Source organism: Musca vetustissima, unplaced genomic scaffold (genome assembly GCF_032173495.1).
Source record: "Musca vetustissima isolate MV318-11 ecotype Yass unplaced genomic scaffold, APGP_CSIRO_Mvet_v1 utg26523, whole genome shotgun sequence".
Taxonomy (NCBI): Eukaryota; Metazoa; Arthropoda; class Insecta; order Diptera; family Muscidae; genus Musca; species Musca vetustissima.
The window spans coordinates 18,118-41,890 of record NW_026884052.1 but is presented as its reverse complement, the minus strand read 5'-3'; the positions used below and the strand labels follow the sequence as shown (position 1 = coordinate 41,890).

At 36.6% G+C, this 23,773-nt stretch overlaps 2 protein-coding genes across 2 annotated transcripts; both read left to right on the top strand.

Moving 5' to 3' along the window:
* The first annotated feature begins 10,430 nt into the window (after nt 1-10,430).
* On the top strand, nt 10,431-16,286 carry LOC133331048 (pickpocket protein 19-like). The gene is made up of 7 exons (XM_061539452.1): nt 10,431-11,171; nt 11,383-11,505; nt 11,570-11,722; nt 11,855-11,987; nt 15,670-15,729; nt 15,792-15,927; nt 15,986-16,286. The coding sequence occupies exons 1-7, from the start codon at nt 10,431-10,433 to the stop codon at nt 16,284-16,286; spliced, it is 1,647 nt and encodes a 548-aa protein (XP_061395436.1).
* A 4,216-nt stretch (nt 16,287-20,502) lies between these two features.
* On the top strand, nt 20,503-23,245 carry LOC133331047 (pickpocket protein 19-like). The gene is made up of 7 exons (XM_061539451.1): nt 20,503-21,234; nt 21,289-21,411; nt 22,224-22,376; nt 22,453-22,582; nt 22,644-22,703; nt 22,766-22,901; nt 22,963-23,245. Exons 1-7 carry the CDS (start codon nt 20,503-20,505, stop codon nt 23,243-23,245), a joined length of 1,617 nt encoding a protein of 538 aa, XP_061395435.1.
* The last annotated feature ends 528 nt before the right edge of the window (nt 23,246-23,773 follow it).

The window sequence follows — 23,773 nt, the reverse complement described above, 5'->3', positions numbered from 1 at the left end:
ACCGTGTATTGATGGTATAGCTCGTTGTCCATTCGACGCCTGTCGACGCAGATCGGTCAGTACATCTTTCGGACCTCATATGCTTGCGCAAGTACCCATGCTTCTGATCCACACACCAGCACGGGTAGTATCAGTGTCTTGTAGAGTCTGCTTGCTATTCTTCTCCAAATTTCAAAACTGATGTTATTAGTTTTATTTATGGCGGTCCCAAGGTATATAAAATATGTAACTACCCTGAAGCTGTAGTTTTCAAGTTCCATAGTTGGTCCGAGTCTACTGGACGTCTTGCGCGTTGATACAATCAGCTTGGTCTTCTCTCCATTTACTGCCAAACTCCTCAATTCGTTCAAAGGTTGTTGTTACCGCTCACAATGTTCGATCCATTATGTCGATGTCATCGGCGTGGGCGAGTAACATATGATGGTTGGAGTACAGATTGCCATTTCTGTTCACATTTGCATCTCATATGACCTTTTTCAGCAGGATGTTAAAAAGGTCAGACGAAAGGCTGTCGCCCTGTCAGAATCCTCGTTCGTTATTGAAGGGCTCACAGAGGTACTTTCCAAAATTAACTGCTAACCTTGTGCCAGTTATAGTTCTTCTGCATAGTCGGATGAATTTTGCAAGAATTTCGAACGCAGACATGCTTTTAAATACATCTGAGCGGATTGGGCGGTAAGATTCCAGCCTTACAGTCGACGAATAGATGGAAAGTGTCCATGTTTTTTCCTGGGTATTTTTTTAGGATTTCACGCAGTGTGAAAATCTGATCTATAGTGGATTTGCTGGGTCTGAATCCGCATTGATACCATCCAATAATATCAATAGCACTTTATATGCAATGGGAAGGAGCCTAATTCCTTTACATTTGGCACATATCGTCTTGTCTTCTGTTTTGTGCACGAGACACAGAATGCTGGGGTTCCAATCATTGAGCATTAGCCAAAATTAGGTGGTGCATGTTACTGATCAGCTTCTGGTCACAGGCCTTGAATAGTTCGGCTGGTAATCCGTTGGCGCCTACTGCTTTATTATTCTTCAGCCGATTAATTGATGTTCTGACCTCATCTTGGCTAGGTGGTATACACTCGATACCGACATCTCTAATTCTGTTTGATACCAGAAGCTTTGCAAAATGCTCCTCAACACGCTGTATGTATCAGTCACCAGGTCTCCTACTTCATCTCAACCTACACCAAAGTCTTCGGTTTGGTGTTCTACTCGTTGAAAAAATTTCCGGCATCGCTTTATTAATAAAAGGTTTTCTTAGTGAATTTCGAAGCACCGATTTTTTAAAGAAATGTTTTCCCAAGGAAGCGTATTTTTTTAAAGACAGATTTTCCCATGGAAGCAACTACACGCTGTATGTATCAGTCACCAGGTCTCCTACTTCATCTACTTCATAGGATGTGCCTACACCAAAGTCTTCGGTTTAGTGCTCTACTCGTTGAAAAAATTTCCGGACTTCGTTCTGACTCCTGTACATTTCAGTTTGTTCCCGCTCATGTTTTTCTTGTTCTTTCTTATTTTTCTGAAAATAGGTCAATTCTCCATCACATTACGTGTTGCTACTGTCTGCAGGGTTGTCCTATATGCTGCGTTTTTCGCCTCAGGAGCATTACGACACTCCTGGTCGTACCATGGATCTCTTGATGGTGGTCTTTGGTACTCAATTATTGCTTTTGCTGCAGATTGTAGGGAATGGACAATTCTTTACCATTGTCCTTCTTTATTATTGTAGGGACAAAGAGTGTTTTCGTCAAGCAGTTGGGTAAGTTGAGCGGAGTAGGCCTCAGCTACCTCTTGTGTTTTCAGATTTTCGACGTCAAGTTTCCGTGTTGTGTTAGATCGCACCTTTGCTGCTACATTAAGACGAGTTCGAACCTTGGCTGCTGCAAGTTAATGGTCCGAATTGATATTCGTTCCTCGGATCTATCGAACGTTTAAAACACTGGATGAATACCTTCCGTCTATCGCAGCATGATCAATTTGATTTCTCGTTGTTTGATCAGGAGAAATCCAGATTGCCTTGTGTATATCAAGTGCTTGATTCCGGTGCCGGTAACTATCATGTGTTTTGCCGCAGCAAAGACAATCAGCCTCACATCGATGTCGGATGTTTATTTATAGAGGCTAAATATTCCGACGGTGGGGCCAAAGATAGTTTCCCTTCTAATGTTCGCATTAAAATCTGCAAGCAGAATGCCCAACGCTCTTAAAATGTGCACCTTTCAAGTGCAGATTCGCAGATAGTGGTATGTACTTTATACGTTTGGGGCTGTCGTCAACAGTAGAGAGGTTTGATTTTCTTTTTCGTAAATTTTTCATAGTAGGATTTCCGAGTGTGGACAACTAACCCGACGTCTTTTTTTATTGTCATCATCGGTGAACTAGCGGCACATATTAGCTCACTATTTCAACGGATGATAAAAATAGCTACCACAGATGACACCAGTGTCACACAATTGAGATGAAAGAGGTACCATTACCTGCCTGCGCTTTGCCATAATAAAGTCAATCAGCTTGGTGTCTATCATCCCCTACGTCACCCATATGTGGTATAGACATGTCAAAAATATTTTCAAGTGGAATTTCAAAGTGTAATTAAAAAAAAATTCCGACGACTTCAAAAAATATTTTCTTTTCGCATATCGAAGCCGCATTTTGAAAGACTAATCCTTTTTATAAAATGTTTTAAATTTTACAGAGTAGATAATGCTAATTTTTTCTCTCAAAAATTGTCAAGACATCGCTTTATCAATAAAAGGTTTTCTTAATGAATTTCGAAGCATCGATTTTTTAAAGAAATGTTTTCTCAAGGAAGCGTAGATTTTTAAAGACAGATTTAAGCGTAATTTTTCAGAAAATACTTTTTAAAGAAATATTTTCTCACGTTACTTTAAATTTACTCACCTGTTTAATTTGTAAATCCTCCGATATCATCGATTAAATACCAAACACACACCCATATCAATACGTTTATTGTTCATTAATAACTTATTCTTGTGCAGATAAAATAAATTCATTCCTTATTTGTACGAGATGTTTCATATAAATTTTAACTACATAATTATTTAAATTTAAAAAAATAATAAATCAAAAAAAAATATTACTCTTTAATAACAGTCAACCTTGTTGATGTAACACCAACTTGACGTGAACGCAGTAATTTATTTAATTTTCTCATGATATATCCGAAAAACAATCTTATCAGGGCATATATTACTTCTATAAAACTTAACATGGATGCTCCCAAAAATAGCCCAAATACACCACCCACGTAAGCTACCATATCGAGAAATGTATATTGCATACGTGCAGCATATTTTGTTAATGTTTTACGATTATAATACACATGAGCGGTAATGAGAGGTACTGTGATATTTGCCGAAAATCTGGAACAAAAATTTTCAGATTATTAGGAAATATTAAATAAAACGACGGAAGGATTCAAACCTGTGCATCGGCTGTGTATTGACAGCTACCAAATATATCAGGGATTTACAATTATCTATGCAATCGCATGGTATACCAACTCCGCTGGTGTTCATATATTGATCCTGCCGTGATCCTTTTAAATATCTGAAGTTTTCTGCATACAAAAAAAAAATTTAAATAGTAGATTTATGAGAGATCGTTCAAAATCTTATCAAATTACATTGTGCTCCAGACAAACACCGCTAAGTGGTGGTAATTGTCTGTCTTTGCTATCGATCATCGAGATATAATGGTAACTCACCGTTGGTGGTTCGTGTCTATGCTATATCCACCAATAAAGCCATCTAGATGTCAATATCTGAACTATTTATTTGATATGATTTTGTTCAATCTCTCAAAAACTACCTACTATTCACAATTATATTTGTTAAAAACCAAGGTATTTAATAATACCCACCTCTATACCGATATAAACAAGCCATATCTGAAACTTTACATTCATCTTTATTGAATTCACCTAGGAAACACTCAAAATTATTCAAATAAGTCTGCCATTTTTGAAAATAAAATTACTTACGTAATTCTGGAAAATATATTTTCAATGAACAATTGCAATAGTCCATTATATATTTATGTTGACAATATGTAAGACAATTTATTTTATTGTATGGAAAACCTTGCAGGCGACCATATCTTGTTGATTTTTCATTCTATAATGAAAAATAGTATTATTATAGTATTAGTATTATTATTTTGGTTTCATATTTACATCCTTACCCAAAATAAGCAATTTCGTCTTTCGGGATCTAAAAGTCTTGTATCCTTTACCGCCTCCGTTAGTGTTGGTGTTATCAAAACATCAGCATGTGTATTGGGATAGAATTGGTGATACAATTGTTGACTCCATTCTTGTGCTTGTTTAATCAGCAGCTATTCGAAAAAATAGAAAAATATTTTTTATGAATAACTAGTTTGGACAAAAAATGTTTACTACATACATAAAATCTAAATGGCGCATTGCTATCTGGTCTGTTATAAGTTATATTCTGTCGCAATTGAAATGACAATCCATAGCCTTCTCCTGCATCACGTACCCTCCATGGATAGTTGGGATCGGTTAACTCCAAAGCGGAAAAGTAAAAAAATAGCGTTGAAATAAATTTTAGGGTTTGGAAAAAGTAACAAAGGGAAAAAATATTTTCCCGATCACAGTGTAGATTTTTCAAAGAAATATTATCTCGTGGTATATTAACGCTTAGTGCAGTGGATACTGTGTAGACTACATACCAATGGGTTCCGGGACAAAAAATTATTTTCAAATATTTACAAAAACCCAAATGACCAACGGAGGGAGATAACGCCACCCAGCGGGAAATGGTAACACTGTAAAATTCTAGTCAACGATAGATGGCAGCCCCATCCTCTACAACAGGCTATAACAGACCAATAATCTACTTAGATGTAGTGTATATTTTTTAAAGACAGATTTTCTCAAGGAAATATACATTTTGTAAAGAAATATTATCCCAAGGAAAAGTTGTATTTTTTTAAGAAATATTATCCCAAGGAAGCTTCGATTTTTTAATTGATCCTGGCAAGCTCCTTTAAATATCTGAAGTTTTCTGTATACCAAAAAAATTGAAATAATTGAAAGTAGGAGATTTATGAGAGATAGTTCAAAATGTTAGGGAATTACATCGTAGTTCAGATAGCTACCGCTAGATAACGTTGTTTGTATATTTGCTATTGAATTTAGGGTTGTAACTGCGATTCATGTGGTTCATGTCTTCGCTGCAACCACTAACATAACCATCTAAATGCCCTTGTCTGAACTATTTGTTATTGTTATGATTTTGTTCGATCTCCCATAAATCCCCTACTATGCACAAATCTTTTTTATAAACTCAGAATTTTTATTATTTTATATAAACAAACCATATCTGAAACTTTACATTCATCGTTGTTATATTTCACAAAGAAGCGTAGATCTTTTAAAGACAGATTTTCTCAAGGAGGCGCAGACTTTCTCAAGGGAGCGCAGATTTTTAAAGACAGATTTTCTCAAAGAGGCGCAGACTTTCTCAAGGGAGCGTAGATTTTTTAAAGACAGATTTTCTCAAGGAGGCGTAGACAAGGGAGCGTCGATTTTTTAAAGACAGATTTTCTCAAGGAGGCGTAGACAAGGGAGCGTAGATTTTTTAAAGACAGATTTTCTCAAGGAGGCGTAGACAAGTGAGCGTAGATTTTTTAAAGACAGATTTTCTCAAGGGAGCGTAGCTTTTTTAAAGACAGATTTTCTCAAGGGAGCGTAGATTTTTTAAAGACAGATTTTCTCAAGAAAGCGTAGAATTTCTCAAGGGAGCGTAGATTTTTTAAAGACAGATTTTCTCAAGAAAGCGTAGAATTTCTCAAGGGAGCGTAGATTTTTTAAAGACAGATTTTCTCAAGAAAGCGTAGAATTTCTCAAGGGAGCGTAGATTTTTTAAAGACAGATTTTCTCAAGGAGGCGTAGGCAAGGGAGCGTAGATTTTTTAAAGACAGATTTTCTGAAGGAGGCGTAGACAAGGGAGCGTAGATTTTTTAAAGACAGATTTTCTCAAGGAGGCGTAGACAAGGGAGTGTAGATTTTTTAAAGACAGAATTTCTCAAGGAGGCATAGGCAAGGGAGCGTAGATTTTTTAAAGACAGATTTTCTCAAGGAGGCGTAGACAAAGGAGCGTAGATTTTTTAAAGACAGATTTTCTCAAGGAGGCGTAGACAAGGGAGCGTAGATTTTTTAAAGACAGATTTTCTCAAGAAGGCGTTCAAGTAAGCTTGGAATTTTAAAGAAATATTTTCTGAAGGAACCTAGGAGGTTTAAAGAAAAATTTTCTCAAGGAAGCTCGGAGTTCTAAAGAAATATTTTCTCAAAAATCCTGGAGACATAAAGACAGATTTTCTCATGTTACTTCAAATTCACTCACCTGTTTAATTTTCGAATCTTCCGATATCAGAGAATTAAATACCAAACACATACCCATATCGGTACGTTCGCGTATAAATAGCTTACAGCAATCATATCGCGTATTATCAAATTCACACCAAACAAATAACTCGTTACAACGAAATGACATAAATTGAGCCACATCATATAGTTTGATATTCCGAACTATTGATGGTATTGGACCATTTCTTAATAATTCTCTAATGGGATTTAAATAACCAATAGACATATGTTCCATGGCCACAAGGACATTAAAGAATGCTTCCCTTACATCTTTAGTTGCATTCTTCGGTAGATATTTTGCCTCGGCTGCCTTATAACGTATCCAATTGATACGATTGTAGGGACACACAGCCACGGCTGGGAATCGTATAGCATAAATGGGTAAATGTGCGGTCTCGATCACTGTCACCAAAGGTTGTTCATCTAATAAGCGCGATACCAACGATAACATTGTAAGACAGCCAACGAAAGCTATACATATGATCAATATCCAAAAGATTCGAATTGATTTCCGGTTTTTAGTATTCCAAATGTATTGAATACCATCAATACAATCTTCACAAAATGGGTTTCTATTTTTACTTTGAACTATGAATAATGATTTTCTTTTATTGGTAGCTCCTTGTTGGGTATTGAATATCTGGAGACCCCGAGGATGTTTGAAATTGGTAAATTTATAACGAGCCAATTCGTTGAGATATATCATGATTCGGTGTTACCTTTTTGACGTTCACAAGTTGACTGTAAAGATGTAGGCTTTACAGTTAGTTGGTTTCCTGCCTACGAATCGGACATTCGTTATTACAACTAACAAATTAGTTAGTGGGATTATTAAGTGATTTAGTAAAGTTTATTGACAAAATTGCACACTAGAAGGAAGTTGTATATTTTTGTCACTATCATAAACACCTCCATGAAGTTTATGAAAGAACTTCAATAAAGGTATGCTATAATTAAATCATGTGTACAGGGGGGAATCTATGAAAAAAGACACATATTATAGCGATACACCTTCAGAAGCAAAATAATATAGTCAGTTCACAAAATGTAAATAGGGGGACGTAGGGGATGATATATACCAAGGAACGGCTCTGATTGGCTTTAACATGTTTATCGGGTTAGTTGCCCACACTTAGAAAACACATGCTATGAAAAAGTAAAGGAAACCCCGTATAAAAGCGACGTTTTTCTACATCAATCTCTCTAGCTAGCAGCACCAGAATCAAGCTTCTTGATATACACAAGGCCACCGGGCTTTCTTCCGATCAAACAACGAGAAATCAAATTAATCATGTTATCATAGACGGAAGGCATTTATCTATTGTTTTAGACCAGGCATGTCGTACTGAGGATCGATGGGTAAACAGAAAATCGGTTCAGATTTAGATATAGCTCCCATATATATTTTCGTCCGATTTTAGGTAAATGGTGCACCAAACTCCCAATATTGGTCCGATTGGGACACAATTCTCCACAGAGTATGGAAGTAGGTCTAGATTTATATATTCCAAGTTTTGTTGAAATCGGTTCAGATTTAGATATAGCTCCCATATATAGTTTCGTCAGATTTTAGTTCAAATATCTACAACTTCACGCAGGTAATTTCGTTAGATTCCATTTCAATGGTCCTCCAAAGATGATATGACTATTCTATCTAAAGGATATTGTACATATGAGCATCTCTTGTATGTACCCAAATTTGTGAAGGGTATCATATAGTCGGCCCCGTCCGACTTTTGAACTTTCCTTACTGGTTTCTTTTTACATGGTCTATTCTTTGTTACGTTCGGACACACTTTCTCTCAATTCATTTTTGTCCAACACTGTTTTAGACGTTTCATCGATCCGAGGAGTGATTATCAATTCGGACCATTGCATCTAACACAAAACCGAAACTCGACGCTGAAAAGCTGCAAACACACCACGTAGCAGAAGCCTATTCCGCTCAACTTACCCACTTGCTAGACGATTTCACTCCTTGTCCCGATAATAATATAGAAGCACAATGACAAACAATTTCCCAATCCCTTCAAACTGCAACAAAACCAACACTTCAATACCGAAAACCACCATCAATAATCCCATGGAACAATCAGGAGTGTGCAATGCTACTGAGGCGAAAAACGCAGCGTTTAAGGCAACCCTACAGACAGTAGCAACACGTAATGTGATGGAGAATTATCGTGAGGAAAGAGGAGAGGAGAAACGTGTTTTCAAAAGAACGAAGAAAGTACATTAAAAACGTGCGCGAAATGTAAAAAAGGAGATATGACGACTGTCGCCAATATCAATAATGGTGTGACAAATCCATCATAAACCAGTTTTTCACTCTGAAAAAGACCCACGAAAAATACATCGACACATACCACCTATTCGTTGACTATAAAGCCACATTCAACAGTTCTATTCGTTGTGAGATGTTTAAAGTCATGCCTGCGTTCGGCATTTCTGCAAAATTAATATGGCTACGCAGGATAACTTTAAGTGGCACAAGGTCAGAAGTTAAGGTCGGAAATGACCCATCGGAGCCCTTCAATACCGAACGAGGATTCTGACAAGGTGACAGTTTGTCGTGTGATCTTTTTAACATCCTGTTGGAAAAGGTCATACGAGACGCAAAGGTGAACAGAAATGTCACTCTGTACATCAAACAACACATTTTACTCGCCTACGCCGATAACATCGACCTTATCGGAGCCCTTCAATACCGAACGAGGATTCAGACAAGGTGACCGTTTGTCGTGTGATCTTTTTAACATCCTGCTTGAAAAGGTCATACAAGACGCAAAGGTGAACAGAAATGGCTCTCTGTACACCAAAAAACACATGTTACTCGCCTACGCCGATAACATCGATATAATGGGACGAACATTGCGAGAGGTAACAGCTACCTTTGAGAAGGAGTCTAACAAAGTTGGTCTGACAGTAAATGACGAGAAGACCAAGCCGATGGTATCAACGGGCAAGCCGTCCAGTAGACTCGAACCAACTGGGAAACTTGAAAACTGCAGCTTCGAGGTAGTCAAAGATTTTATTTACCTCTGTAATGCCATAAATAAAACTAATGAAATCAGTTTTGAAATTCGGAGAAGGGTAGTGTTGGCCAACAGAGGCTGCTATGGTGGATGGAATGAACCATGAGTTCCACCATCTATTCTCGGACAACATAGTCAGTCGTATTGAGCTGCACCGACTACGGTGGATATGGCATTTTGTGAGAATGGATGAAGATACCCAGCTCAAAAAGCATATAGAAGCGAACCAGAGGGAGAAGGCGACGAATTCGATGGAAAGATCAAGTGGAGACGTATCAAAGCATACTTTTTCAAATTGGAAAAATTGAACGACGCGACTGCATTTTTTTAAGTTCGGCTTATGGAACAAATGTTCTGTATCGAGCCAGCTAAGTAAGTAAGTATTTTGATTGTAAATTATAAAGAGCTGTCGGATTATGGTAAAAATTATTTGTGTGAAACAGGTCAGGGTCCCGATTATTATATTGTTTTTAAACAACCGATTAAACTTATATGCATACCATTTGAAGGCTCATAAATTTTTACTTATTTTTTTGAATTCTGAGCCAAAACAACATCGCATGGATATCGCTCTGGTGCTACTGAACATCGTCATCTACGATCCCCATCATAAAAGACAGAACTGGTGATGAATCATGGTTGTATAACCATGTCTTATAGTTCTAAACTATCTTTATATAAATATATCATGATTGTATGGCATTTATGGTAAATTTTCTTTCAAAATCATTAATTGATAACCAGTCTACCGATTTTACCTTTAATGATATATAAAATATATATTATTATAGACAAACTTTCTTCTTCATACAAAAAAGTTATAACAACGAAATACATAAAAATTATTATTAATTTTATTTACAACTCGTTAATATAAAAATAATTACGTATCGTCACATTAAGGTGCAAGGCCAGCAATTTCAAATACTCAGTTTCATTTTGGACGCCATCGAACGAAGTGCACCGTAATCATGTTTTACCCTAACGAATTGGCTTATTTTAAGAAAACCAATTTCAAACATCCAAACGGACTGCTAACCTTCAACGAAGCTGCAGTCCATCAAAACAACCCCCGGCGACCACAAAAATATTTCAAAAACAGAGTTTTGCAACGTCTGCTACAATTTTGTAAAAACTCCATACATGGTGTAAATCATATTTTCGAACCGAGGGAACGGCCTGCGGTACGACTATTTTGGTTATTGGTGGTAATAGCCGCCTTAATTGGTTGCATAGTTCTGTACATCGATGTGACCAAGCGTCATGGTGAAGAAGTCCTTGTTACAGTGGTCGAAACATCACATTTACCCATACATAAAATTAGTTTTCCCGCAGTGGCCGTTTGTCCCTTCAATCACATCAATTGGATGCGTTACAAGGCGGCTGAGGAAAAATTCCTACCACGCTATACAGCCAAGGAGGCAAAACGTTCCTTCTTTAATTTAATGGTTTTAATGGAACGTATTACCTTCTCCAGACTGGATCCTATAAAGGAGTTCTTAAACACAAAGAAAGTACCGCGGTCGGTACGAAATATTGTACTATCGGAAGTGGCTAAATATATGGCACTGCGTTGTGATGAAATTTTCCGTTGGTGTTCGTACGATGAAACGCAACATGATTGTTGTAAAATTTTCGTTCCCGAATATACGGAAAAGGGTGTGTGTTTGGTATTCAATTCGGTCATATCGAAGGAGTCGAAAATTAAGAAGGTAAAAATGTTTGGTATGAGGCGATACACATACTCACAGAAATTGCTTCATATTGACCCATGCTCTGTCATAGCTCCCGTCCACCTAATTTCCTATGGGCATTTTTAAAAATATCACTAATAAGTCCAAGATGTTCCATAGAATTTATGGAGTAGATTTTAAAACTTCGGACCTGTGAAATTCATTGACTTTGTTTTTTATTTATTTTCAGTTAACTGATAACTATTATCCATGGAGAGCCCGATCGAGTGGAGAACGTTCAGGTTTATCATTTAAACTGCGTTATAATAGCAGTGTTATTAGACCCGAATCTGATGTACCATTTGCTTTTAGTGTAAGTAATTATAGAAAAAAAACCATGAATGAAACTTTTGGTAACATCTTTATTATTTTTTTAGGTCCTAATTAAAGAATCCGAAGAATGGAGTGATTCTCTATTTAATATTCTGCATGAGAATACACATACTAGTTTGATGGTAACACCAATAATAACCGAGACCTCTCGAAATACTCGTCACATTAATCCAGCGAAACGTAAATGTTTATTTCCGGTAAGGTTCATTATATTCCGACCTTAATATATTACAGTCGAACTTCTATACAAAAAATTATATCTTTTATTAAATAGAGTGGTTCCATTTTTCATGAGAAAACATTTTAATATTTTTTTTAATTTCTTTCAGAATGAAAAATCCCGTAAATACTATCGAATTGAGGGCCTGCAATTTAACAAGGTCAATTGTCGGGTGCAGTGTGAGCAGAGATATTTATTAGATGCCTGTAACTGTACAATGTCTATGTTTTTCCCAGGCATACGTAAGTAAAAAACCTTTGTAGAAAACCTATAAATCGAATACTCAATACCCACCATGAGGTGGATCCACACGGACGGATCAATAACAAGGAATGCCAAATTACAGTCACATGGGTTTAAAAATCCGCCTATGACTTTCAAAATGCATAACAAGTAAACCCGACATTAAGTTTGGCCGGGTCGAACTTTATATACCACCACCACGTGGTGTGCTTTTAAAATTCCTTAAATCGCTCGTGACCATAATATCCCGAAATTCCAATTTTCACATACCTACTTAGCTGGCTTGAGAAGGGACATTCGATTCATAAACCGAGCTTTAAAAAATTCCAGGCGCGTCTTGTGCACAGCTATTTCAATTATAAAGACCATCTTTCGAAATGTTATCCTCCACATGATCTTTCAATCGAATTCCTGGCCTTCCCCATCTGGGTAAACCATCAGTAAGCTCGCTTTTATATGGCTTTTGAGCTGGTGCATTTTCATCCATTAGCGCAACATGGCCTAGCCACCGTAGTCGCCGCAGCGCAATACAATTGACTATGTCGATGTCCGTCGATAGGTGGTAAAGCTCGTAGTTACCATCGACCTAGATCGGCCCATAGATCTTTGGGATAATTTTTCTTGTTATGATCCAATAATGTCATTGTCCATTGGCTTCAGTCGTTCACACAGCACCCTGGACAGCAAGTTGTATGCGATGGGAAGGAGACTTATTCCCCTATAGTTGGCACATATCTCGTCTTATTTTTTGTGCACGGGACACAGGATGCTGAGATACCAATCATTGGGCATTCCTAATTTTCGGACTTAATTTTGACTTCTTTACATCTCGATTTGCTCACGTTTTTCTTGCTCATTGTTCTTTTTTTTAATGTACGTTTCTCCTCTCTTCTTTTCTCCCGATAATTCTCTATCGCATTGCTTTTTGCTACTGCTTGCAGGGTTGCCCTAATCGCTGCGTTTTTCTTGATGGTCGTCTTTCGTACACAATTGTTGCTTTTGCTGCAGTTTGTAAGGAGTGGGCAATTCTCTGTCATTGTGCTTTTATATTATTATCAGGACAAGGCGTGCTTTCGTCAAGCAAGTGGGTAAGATGAGCGGAGGAGGCTTCTGCAACATGTTATGTTGTCAGTTTTTCGACGTCTAGTGTTGAGTTAGATTGCAGTTTTGCTTCTATTTAAAGACGAGTGCGAACCTTGCCTGCTACAAGGCAATGGTCCGAATCGATATTCGCTCCGAACGTCTAAAACACTGGATGAATGCCTTCCGTCCGTCTATCACTACATGATCAATTTGATTTCTCGTTGCTTGATCAGGAGAAATCAATGTGGCCTTGTGTATATCGAGATGCTTGAATCTGGTGCTGCTAACTACCATGTTTTTTTTTTTTTTTTTTTGCTGCCGTGAAGTCAATCAACCTCATGCCATTGTCACCTGTTTATTCATGGATACTGAATTTTCGGACGGTGGGGCCAAAAACATTTTCCCTTCCGATGTTTGCATTAAAATCTCTTAGCAGAAATTTAATGTCATGGACAGGGCAGCGGTTATATTATGTTTCTAGGCGCTCGTAACATATATCGTTGTTCTTTTCATCTTTATCTTCGGTCGAAGCGCAAATGAGACTCATGTAGTAGAACTTCGCGTTTATACGGATTATATCAATTCGCTCATCTACTGGAGTGAATCTGGAGACGAGGTCTTTAATTCTTCTGTTAACCATAAATCCGCAGCCAAATTCATGTCTCGTTTCATGACAACTATAATACTGTGCGTAATCATCTGATTTATTTACACCAATCCCTTTCCATCGCATTTCTGTAAGGCAATAATATCAGCTTTGTACTTCTTGAGTACATCCGCCAAAGCGAACACTGCGCCTGTTCTGTACAACGTACGCACATTCCAAGATTCGCAGATCGCGGTCCTTTATACATTTGCGGGGGTCGTTAACATTAGGTGGGTTTGGTTTCCTTTTTCTTTGTTTTTTCATAGTAGAGTGGGCAACTAACCCGACGCCTCAACCCATTTTTTTATACCCTCCACCATAGTATGGAGGGTATATTAATTTTGTCATTCCGTTTGTAACTCATCGAAATATTCATTTCCGACCCTATAAAGTATATATATTCTTGATCAGGGTAAAATTCTAAGGCGATCTAGTCATGTCCGTCCGCCTGTTGCAATCACGCTATCTTCTGAAGGAATTGAGATAGAGTGCTGAAATTTTGCATAGGGTTGTCTTTGGTCTGCAGGCAGGTGAAGTTCGAAGATGGGATATATCAGTCCACGTTTAGGTATAGCTCCCATATAAGGGTACTCCCCAAGTTTCGGTATTTTTGAGTTCTTGAGTGCGTTTTTCAACCGAATTCGCTGAAATTGGGTACATTGGGTTCTTATTGGGTACTAAATGTCTCCACAGAGGTAGCCCCAATATAACTGCACTTCCGAATTTTCAGTATTTTGGGGTTTTGATCGTATTTTTCCACCGAATTGGATGTAATTTTGTATTTTGATTTCTTAGTAGGTGCCAAATCTCTTCACAAAAAAATTATGAATATGGGCCCATTTTTTCGGGCAGCCCCCATATAAGGGTACCCCCCAATTTTCGGTATTTTGGGGTTCTTGAGCGCGTTTTTCAATCGAATTCGCAGCTATTTGGTATTTTGTAGTCGTATATGGTAACTAATCTCCCTACCCCCTTTTTTATATTAAAATAGTTATCTAATTTGTTTCGCGTTTTGGGTTTAGTTCTAAGACTCTCTTGTAATCATTTCATCTGCGGAGGATATCGATAATGAACTATAGCCCGCGTTTAGACCTAGCCCCTGTATGCAGGTTCCAGAAGGAGTGTACCGATATTCCCCATCTTCGAACTTGAACTAAGTTTGGAAGAAATAATAAGATAGGCAAAGTTTGGATGAAATCGAAATTTTCTGAAACGGATTTGGTCTAAAGAAACATGGGGTCTAGAACCAATATTTCGATGAGGCACATTTTGACAGTATCAAAGTGTATGCATCTTCATTAGCCATATGGCTGAGGGTATAAATATCCATTAAAAATTGCTGAAATTTGTATTTGGTGTAGATTATGGTTTACATAATCAGTTTGTAAAAAAGTCACTTTTTGTTCCCTATATTTCCATTTCAAGTATCTGTCAGTATATCTATGGTGCAGGGTATCCAAAGTTCGGCCCTGCCGAACTTAACGCTTTTTCACTTGTTTATATTTCTTATTAGCTCACTATTTCATCGGGTGATGGAAATAGCTCCCCAGATGGCACCGCGGGGAGGTCAGTGTCCACAATTGAGATGAAAGAGGGACCAATGAAAAGAAAGACCAAGTCAATCAGAGCCCTTGCTTGGTATCTATCATACTTGGTATCTACCTACGCCACCCAATTTTAACAGACAGACGGATAAAAAAATCGACATAGAATTGTATCCTGAGACAATAAAGTAGTATCTAACGAATATTTTGAGGTGTTACAAACGGTATAACAAATTTAATATACACTTGACTTTATACAAATCTATATCGTTAAATCGATAATCCATATATTTTGTTAACATTTGTGGTCGCTAGTCATTATGAATTATCTGCATTTAATTATGCATGTTTCTTTTTCTAAAAATATCAACTATTTATTTTCCATTTCATATAATTTTCAAATTATAGCTAATAATCCCGACAAGGAGTGTAGGGTATCAGATTTAAAATGTATTTATGAGCATCGAGGTAAGTGGGACCCCGAATGTCGTAACTGGAGTATAATCCACTACTATTTCATTCATTTGCAGATGTTTTCAGTTATATAAAAGGTCCACTCCAGGATGAGTACATCAATGATACACGACGTGGTATGACATGTGATTGTATCAATAGCTGTAAATCGATGGTGTATTTGGTGAATTTAAACACCCTACCACTAGCCAAGTAAGCCCATCAACAATTATTATATTAAAATTAGTAAACTAATAAAATCTTATTTCAGCATCAATGAAAGCTATCCCGAAATCTCTGCCGATGTGTATTTTAACAAAAACACTTTAACCAAATATGCAGCCCGTTTACAATACACCTATTTGGATTTAATATCGAATTTCGGTGGCATTATGGGTCTGTGTTTGGGCGCCTCTGTTTTAAGTATTTTTGAAGTATTTTATGGATTAATGAGAGCTTCTTTCGTATTTTGTCTATATAAATTGGCAAATCGTCGTAAAAAATCACGTGTTAATGTTGTAAAAGTTAAAAAAGGATATGCTCAAGGGCAAATAAATGCCACGAAGTTGTAATGGAATTTAATGATGAAAATGTCATTTTGGTCAAATCTGCGAGGTGAATATTGACTCACTAAATGATTTCATAAATTTGATTTCACATTGAGGCTAAACTTATCGGTCAACTGAAGCCAATGTTTCTTGATGGATTTATGAAGGGTTTTGGTGAATGGGTTTTAGTGAAGTCGATCTGTATAGGTGTTGAAAGGGGGTCTCTGTAGACCAGTTGATACGGATTTTGTTTAGAGATTGATAATCTCAGTAAACGAGCTGTAAGGAAGTATCTTCAGATGAGATAAAATAAAATATTTATAGACAAAGTAAATTTGTGTTATTGTATTATTCTATAGTAGACATTTTGGAGTCCACATCAATAAATAGGCTACAGAATTTTACTGAAGGAATGTTATCTCAAAAAAATTTATATAATATTTACAAATCTGGGTCTGAGGCAAAAAGTAACATTTTAATGCCATATATTACAAAAAAATGGTAACGGAATTATATTCACAACACTTTAAAACACTCAAAAATGAAATCATTTCAGCATGGAAACGCCTCATCATGACATACTGAGTCGTCAAATTTTACAATGAAAGCACGCATTTCTATTTTTTTCATTGTAAAAATTACGGATGCGTCATTTTTGAACGCATCCGGTGTTGCCAGCATGAAGGTGTTGCCAGATCGAAACTAAATTTAACATGTGTTTATAACAAATATGGAAGTTTCCAAAACACTTAACCATTTTCTGTTTATATCGCGATGTTTGTGCTAGGCTAAGAACTTTCCGAACTGCCCTCGTAGATATATGTGGTAGAAGGTAATAGTGAGTAATTCATGTGTACAAAAATTTATGTGTATAAATATTTATTTTTACTAGTTCTAGTAATTTCTGGTAACGTTGGACCATTTTTTTTCAATATTATGGTGATTTTCCGAACATAGAGTAATAAAAATAGTTTTTAGACAACCGTATTAGCTCCTAGGCCAAAAACGTGGGTTCAACTCAAAATTATTTTTTGATTTAATATTGAGTAACAAATAGTTATTCCAAAAATTTTCTATGTTGGTCCAAATTAAGGTATAACATCCATATAACGGAACCTGACAGTTTTCGGTATTTCGAGGATGTTGGACACGGTTTTCAACCTAATTGGTATTTTTGGTTCTCACTGTGTACCAAATCTCCCTATTAATATTGGAAGCTATCATTTCCAATTTTCGATCTCTTGAGTATTTTCGATACGTTTTTGGTCGGATTATTTGCTCGATCGGTTCTAATCGGTTCAAATTCATATATAGCTCCCATATATATTTTCGTCTGATTTAATGTAAATGGTGCACCAAAGTACCTTAATATCTTTCGCTTTGCATGAAATTTGGCACAGGTAATGAATTAGGTCTAGAATAATGTGTGTTAAGTTTCATAAAAATCGGTTCAGATTTAGATATAGCTCCCATATATATTTTCTTCCGATTTAATATAAATGGTGCACCAAAGTCCCTATATACCTCTCGATTTGCACGAAATTTGGCACAACGTAATGAATTGGGTATAGAATGGTGTGTGTTAAGTTTCCTGAAAATCGGTTCAGATTTAGACATAGCTCCTATATATATTTTTGTCCGATTTAATGTAAATGGTGCCCCAAAGTCTCTATATAAATTTCGATTTGCACGAAATTTGGTATAGCGTACTGATTTAAGTCCAGAACGATGTGTGTAAACTTTCCTGAAAATCGGTTCAGATTTGGATATAGCTCCCATATATATTTTCGTCCGATTTAAGGTAAATTGTGTAGCAAATTCCCTATCTATCTTTCGATTTGCACGAAATTTGGCACAGCGTAATTAATTAGGTCTAGAATGATGTGTGTTAAGTTTCGTAAAAATCGGTTCAGAATTAAATGTAGCTCCCATATATATTTTCGTCCGATTTTATGTAAATGGTGCACCAAAGTCCCTATATATTTCTCGATTTGCACGAAATCTGGCACAGCGTAATGAAATGGGTTTAGAATGATGTGTGTTAAGTTTCGTGAAAATCGGTTCAGATTTAGATATAGCTCCCATATATATTTTCGTGCGATTTAATGTAAATGGTGCACCAAAGTACCTTAATATCTTTAGGTTTGCACGAAATTTTGCACAACGTAATGAATTACGTCTTGAATGATGTGTGTTAAGTTTCATAAAAATCGGTTAAGATTTAGATATAGCTCCCTTATATAGTTTCGTCCGATTTTATGTAATTGGTGTACCAAAGTCCCTATGTATCTTTCGGTTTGCACGAAATTTGGCATAGCGTACTGAATTAAGTGTAGAATGATGTGTGTTAAGTTTCGTGAAAATCGGTTCAGATTTAAATATAGCTCCCATAGATATTTTCGTCCGATTTAAGACAAATGGTGCACCAAGGTTCCTATTTATCTTTCGATTTGCACGAAATTTGGCATAGGGTACTAAATTGAGTGTAGAATGATGTGTGTTAAGTTACGTGAAAATCGGTTCAGAAGTAAATGTAGCTCCCATATATATTTTCGTCCGATTTAATGTAAATGGTGCACCAAAGACCCTATATATCTTTCCATTTGCACGAAATTTGGCATAGGGTACTGAATTGAGTGTAGAATTATGTGTGCTAAGTTTCGTGAAAATCGGTTCAGATTTAGATATAGCTCCCATATATAGATTGGTCCGATTTTATGTAGTTGGTGCACCAAAGTATCCATATACCTTTCGATCTGCACGAAATTTTACATGGCGTACTAAATTGCGCCAATGTCAATTCTCCTTCGGGCATTGACATGAAATTGTTAGGATATATATGTAAACTATACCCAAAGTTGCCCAGTCCTACTTTAATAATCATTAAAGAAATTTTGCAATGCAAAAAAGAGATGATAATCGCTTGGTGCCAAGTTCGGCGGATGAATTAGTACTTCCCAGCCAAGTTCCCGAAGTTTCTGGCGAGTCACTGTAAATGTGTGTGGACTAGCGTTGTGCTGTTGAAACACGACACCTCTCCTATTGGTCAATTCTGGCCGTTTCTGATCAGTAGAGATCAGAATTAAGCGTTTGGCCATATGGAAGCAACACATAATACTTAATACCCTTCCAGTCCCACCAAATGCATAGCAGAACCTTCCTGGTGGTAGTCCTGCTATGGCCACCGTTTGAGGTGCTTCATCGCTCATTGTTCGTTTTCGTACAATCGATCGTTTTCGTACAAGGTTATCGTATGTGATCCATTTCTCACCATCTGTTTAAGAAATGAGTCTATCTCATTCCGTTTGGTCAAGGCTTCGCAAATGGAAACTCGATCCATCCTATTTTTTTTTTTTTTGTTTTTTTTTTTGTTTTTTGAATCCAGCTTTGTGTAAATGGTTTAAAACAGTTTTATAGTCGATTTTTATCTCCTTAAGACTGCCAATAAGCCGTCGATCATTTCTCCGATTTTATCGACATTTTCGAAGACCGGTCTAATGGATTTCTTTTTCCCCAACCTAATATAATGGTATGCTTAAGTTTTAGTACGTAGAAGTTCCTAGTTTCAAACCTGAGTATCTGCAGTTTAATCTTCTCATCCTACTAGCAGACAATTAACAAAGACATCGGTACCATATAACGGTTCAGACTGTTTTTTAGACAATTTTTATTGCTCGACACATCGGTATCAAATGTTCGTCCCTGGGCATTAAATAAGAGTGTATTGAGCGAAAATTTAACCTAATTACAAGTATTATGAATGGCGTCCGGATTTGGCGAGCATGGCGTCCGACTTTTTTCCATCAAAGTTATTATGGTCTTTAATCAGGTCACATTGACAATTTTCTATGAACTTCTATTTACAAAAAATATGACTAGGATATACAAAAAAATCTGGAACAGTTAGCAACTAGTGATGACATTAATAAATAAGCGGATATGCCTTCCTGTCACCACCAAACCAACTTTCCGATTATAACTTTATTTCCTGTATGTTTGTAACCCTAATTGCATAAATACATACATACAGAATAAAAGTTTAACACGTGTATGGGTAATTGAAACATTAGCCAGAGGAATATTGCATTGAAACTTTTATGTTCGAAAATAAAACAGGGCTAACGTGTAATTAAATAATAAAGAAATATGTCCGCATTATCGGAACAACATATGTTCATAAAGGAAAAAAGGAAACCGAACAGTCCCGCTTCGGAAGTCGTCAACACAACAACTCACTGTCATGTATTATCCCAACGAATTGGTTTACTTTAAAAAGACCAACTTCAATCACCCTCAGGGATTGCTTATTTTCAAGGAAGCTCCAGAACCACCCACACCTGCAGAAAAACAAATACAGATAAGACTAGCCCATCGTTTATTGAAATTTTGCCAGAACACCATTCATGGTGTAAATCACATTTGGGAACCACACACCAAACCGGTGGTACGGATATTTTGGTGTTTGATTGTTACGACGGCACTAATCGGCTGCATTCTGCTCTATAATACGGTTACGCAACGCCATCGTGAAGAAGTCCTTGTGACAGTGGTGGAAACGTCACATTTACCCATTTATGAAATTCCATTCCCTGCTGTTGCTATCTGTCCGGTTAATCACATCAATTGGATGCGTTATAAGGCAGCTGAGGCCAGATTTCTGCCACGTTATGCCGCCAAAGAAGCTAAGACAGCGTTTTATAATCTAATGGTATTGTTGGATCGAATGACCTTTACCAGACTAAGCAGTATTGATGAGTTTTTGAAGACCAAAAACATACCCCGATCCGTTGAAAATATTGTACTCTCAGATGTGGCGAAATTTATGGCTCTGCGTTGTGATGAAATTTTTATTTGGTGTAGTTTTGATAATACTCAACATGACTGCTGTAAAATTTTTGTTCCCGAATATACCGGTAGGGGTCCATGTTTGGTTTTTAATTCGGTTATATCGAAAGAGTCGAGAATAAAGAAGGTAATATTGAGAAACTATATAGGAAACTAATATCAAAACATCGAAAAATTGCAGCTGACCGACAATTTTTATCCCTGGAGAGCTCGATATGGAGGAGAAGGATCTGGGCTATCATTCAGGTTAAGATATAATAGCAGTCTGGTTAGGCCGGGAACAACCATACCCTTTGCCTTTACGGTAAGTTTTCTCAATAAATTTATAGTTAAGCCGGACTGAATACAATTTTTCCTTTAGAAATCATAATTCAGCCAGGCTGAATTGAAGATTTCCTATAGAAATCATAATTCAGCCAGGCTGAATTGAAGATTTCCTATAGAAGTCATAATTCAGCCAGGCTGAATTGAAGATTTCCTATAGAAATCATAATTCAGCCAGGCTGAATTGAAGATTTCCTATAGAAGACATAATTCAGCCAGGCTGAATTGAAGATTTCCTATAGAAATCATAATTCAGCCAGGCTGAATTGAAGATTTCCTATAGAAATCATAATTCAGCCAGGCTGAATTGAAGATTTCCTATAGAAGTCATAATTCAGCCAGGCTGAATTGAAGATTTCCTATAGAAATCATAATTCAGCCAGGCTGAATTGAAGATTTCCTATAGAAATCATAATTCAGCCAGGCTGAATTGAAGATTTCCTATAGAAATCATAATTCAGCCAGGCTGAATTGAAGATTTCCTATAGAAATCATAATTCAGCCAGGCTGAATTGAAGATTTCCTATAGAAATCATAATTCAGCCAGGCTGAATTGAAGATTTCCTATAGAAATCATAATTCAGCCAGGCTGAATTGAAGATTTCCTATAGAAATCATAATTCAGCCAGGCTGAATTGAAGATTTCCTGTAGAAATCATAATTCAGGCAGACTGAATTGAAGATTTCCTATAGAAATCATAATTCAGCCATGCTGAATTGAAGATTTCTTATAGAAATCATAATTCAGCCAGTCTGAAGTGAAGATTCAACTTACCTCTTCATATTTTTTAGGTTCTTGTAAAAGAAGCTGACGAATGGAGTGACACGTTATTTCACATTCTGCAAAAAAATACCCACAATAGTCTGATGGTGACACCGATAATCACTGAAACCTCCAGAAATACTCGCCACATAGCTCCAGCCAAACGGAAATGTGTATTTGCGGTAAGTAACAAATTTGAATACTTAGGGTCCGTATCTATGCTGGGGAAGTTAAAAATTTGTAATTTACTGCTCCTAGGATGAAATGACAAAATACGATCAAATCGATGGTCTGACATTCCACAAATACAATTGCCTGGTACGATGTGAGGAGAAATTTTTACTGAATACCTGTAACTGTACAACATCGATGTTCTTCCCGGGAATACGTAAGAAATGCTGCTGCAGATTATAATATTTGATTTTGAAATTCAATTCTACAACTTTCAGCCAACCAACCCGAGAAGGAATGCAAGGTCTCTGATTTGCAGTGCATGTATGACCATAGTGGTAAGTAAAGGGGATGCACATTCCGATAATATTTTTGTTAACATTACCTTTTTTTCTCCCAGATATTTTCAATTATTTAAAAGAACCCGATCAGGATGAGTATATCAATGACACCAGACGTGGTATGTCATGTGATTGCCTTAATAGCTGTCAATCGTTGTTGTTTTTGGTCAAATTAAATGTCTTGCCATTGCCCATGTAAGTCGCGGAATAATTTCAACCATTTCTACATATTTTATTACATCGTTATATCTTCTAGTCCCAATGATACGATGCCCGTAATATCCGGTGAAGTTTATTTTGGCAAAAATACGATAACAAAATATTCATCTCGTTTGCAGTATACCTATTTGGATCTGGTATCAAATTTCGGTGGCATATTGGGGTTGTTTTTGGGCGCTTCTGTGCTAAGTATCGCCGAAGTTGTATATGCCATTATTAGAGAACTTGTTATATTCGGTTTATATAAATTATCCACAAGGCAAAAGAGACGTCGTATTACAGTGGTAAAGCGTAAAGGAGTATCCAAAATGAAAAAATAATAAACGGATCAGTTGTTGTTTATAAGAAATAAAATTGGACAGGGTAAAACTTTTTAAACTCCATATTCCTAAAATTTTAAATTAGTGAGGCTTTGATATGGGGTCTTTGTCAAAACAGTGTCTGAAGTTATTTACGATTCGAGAAAACGGAAAATTCGGATAGGCCTTCGAAGAAGAATTCGTGAAACTATTAGGCATGGTTTTTTATGTAAAGTTTCAGAAGAACTTATGGATCTATTGGATGTGTATTTGTAATGAAAAGGTTTAGAAGATTTTATGGACCTATTACTTCTTTTTAATCTCAAAAATTCCGAAAAAAATAATATAGTATCGTACCATATACAATATAAAACGCGATCGACATCGCTTTCATTTAGACCAAATCAAAGTAGGTTAGTAAAAAGTAAAAAGTTTTAATGAACTAAAAAAGAACAACTTTGTAAGAACTAGTTCAATAGCTCTTTTCAGTGAGCTAGTTCGTTCGTGAACTGTAGAAGAAGTGGTTTTATCATCAAGAACGGTAGAAGC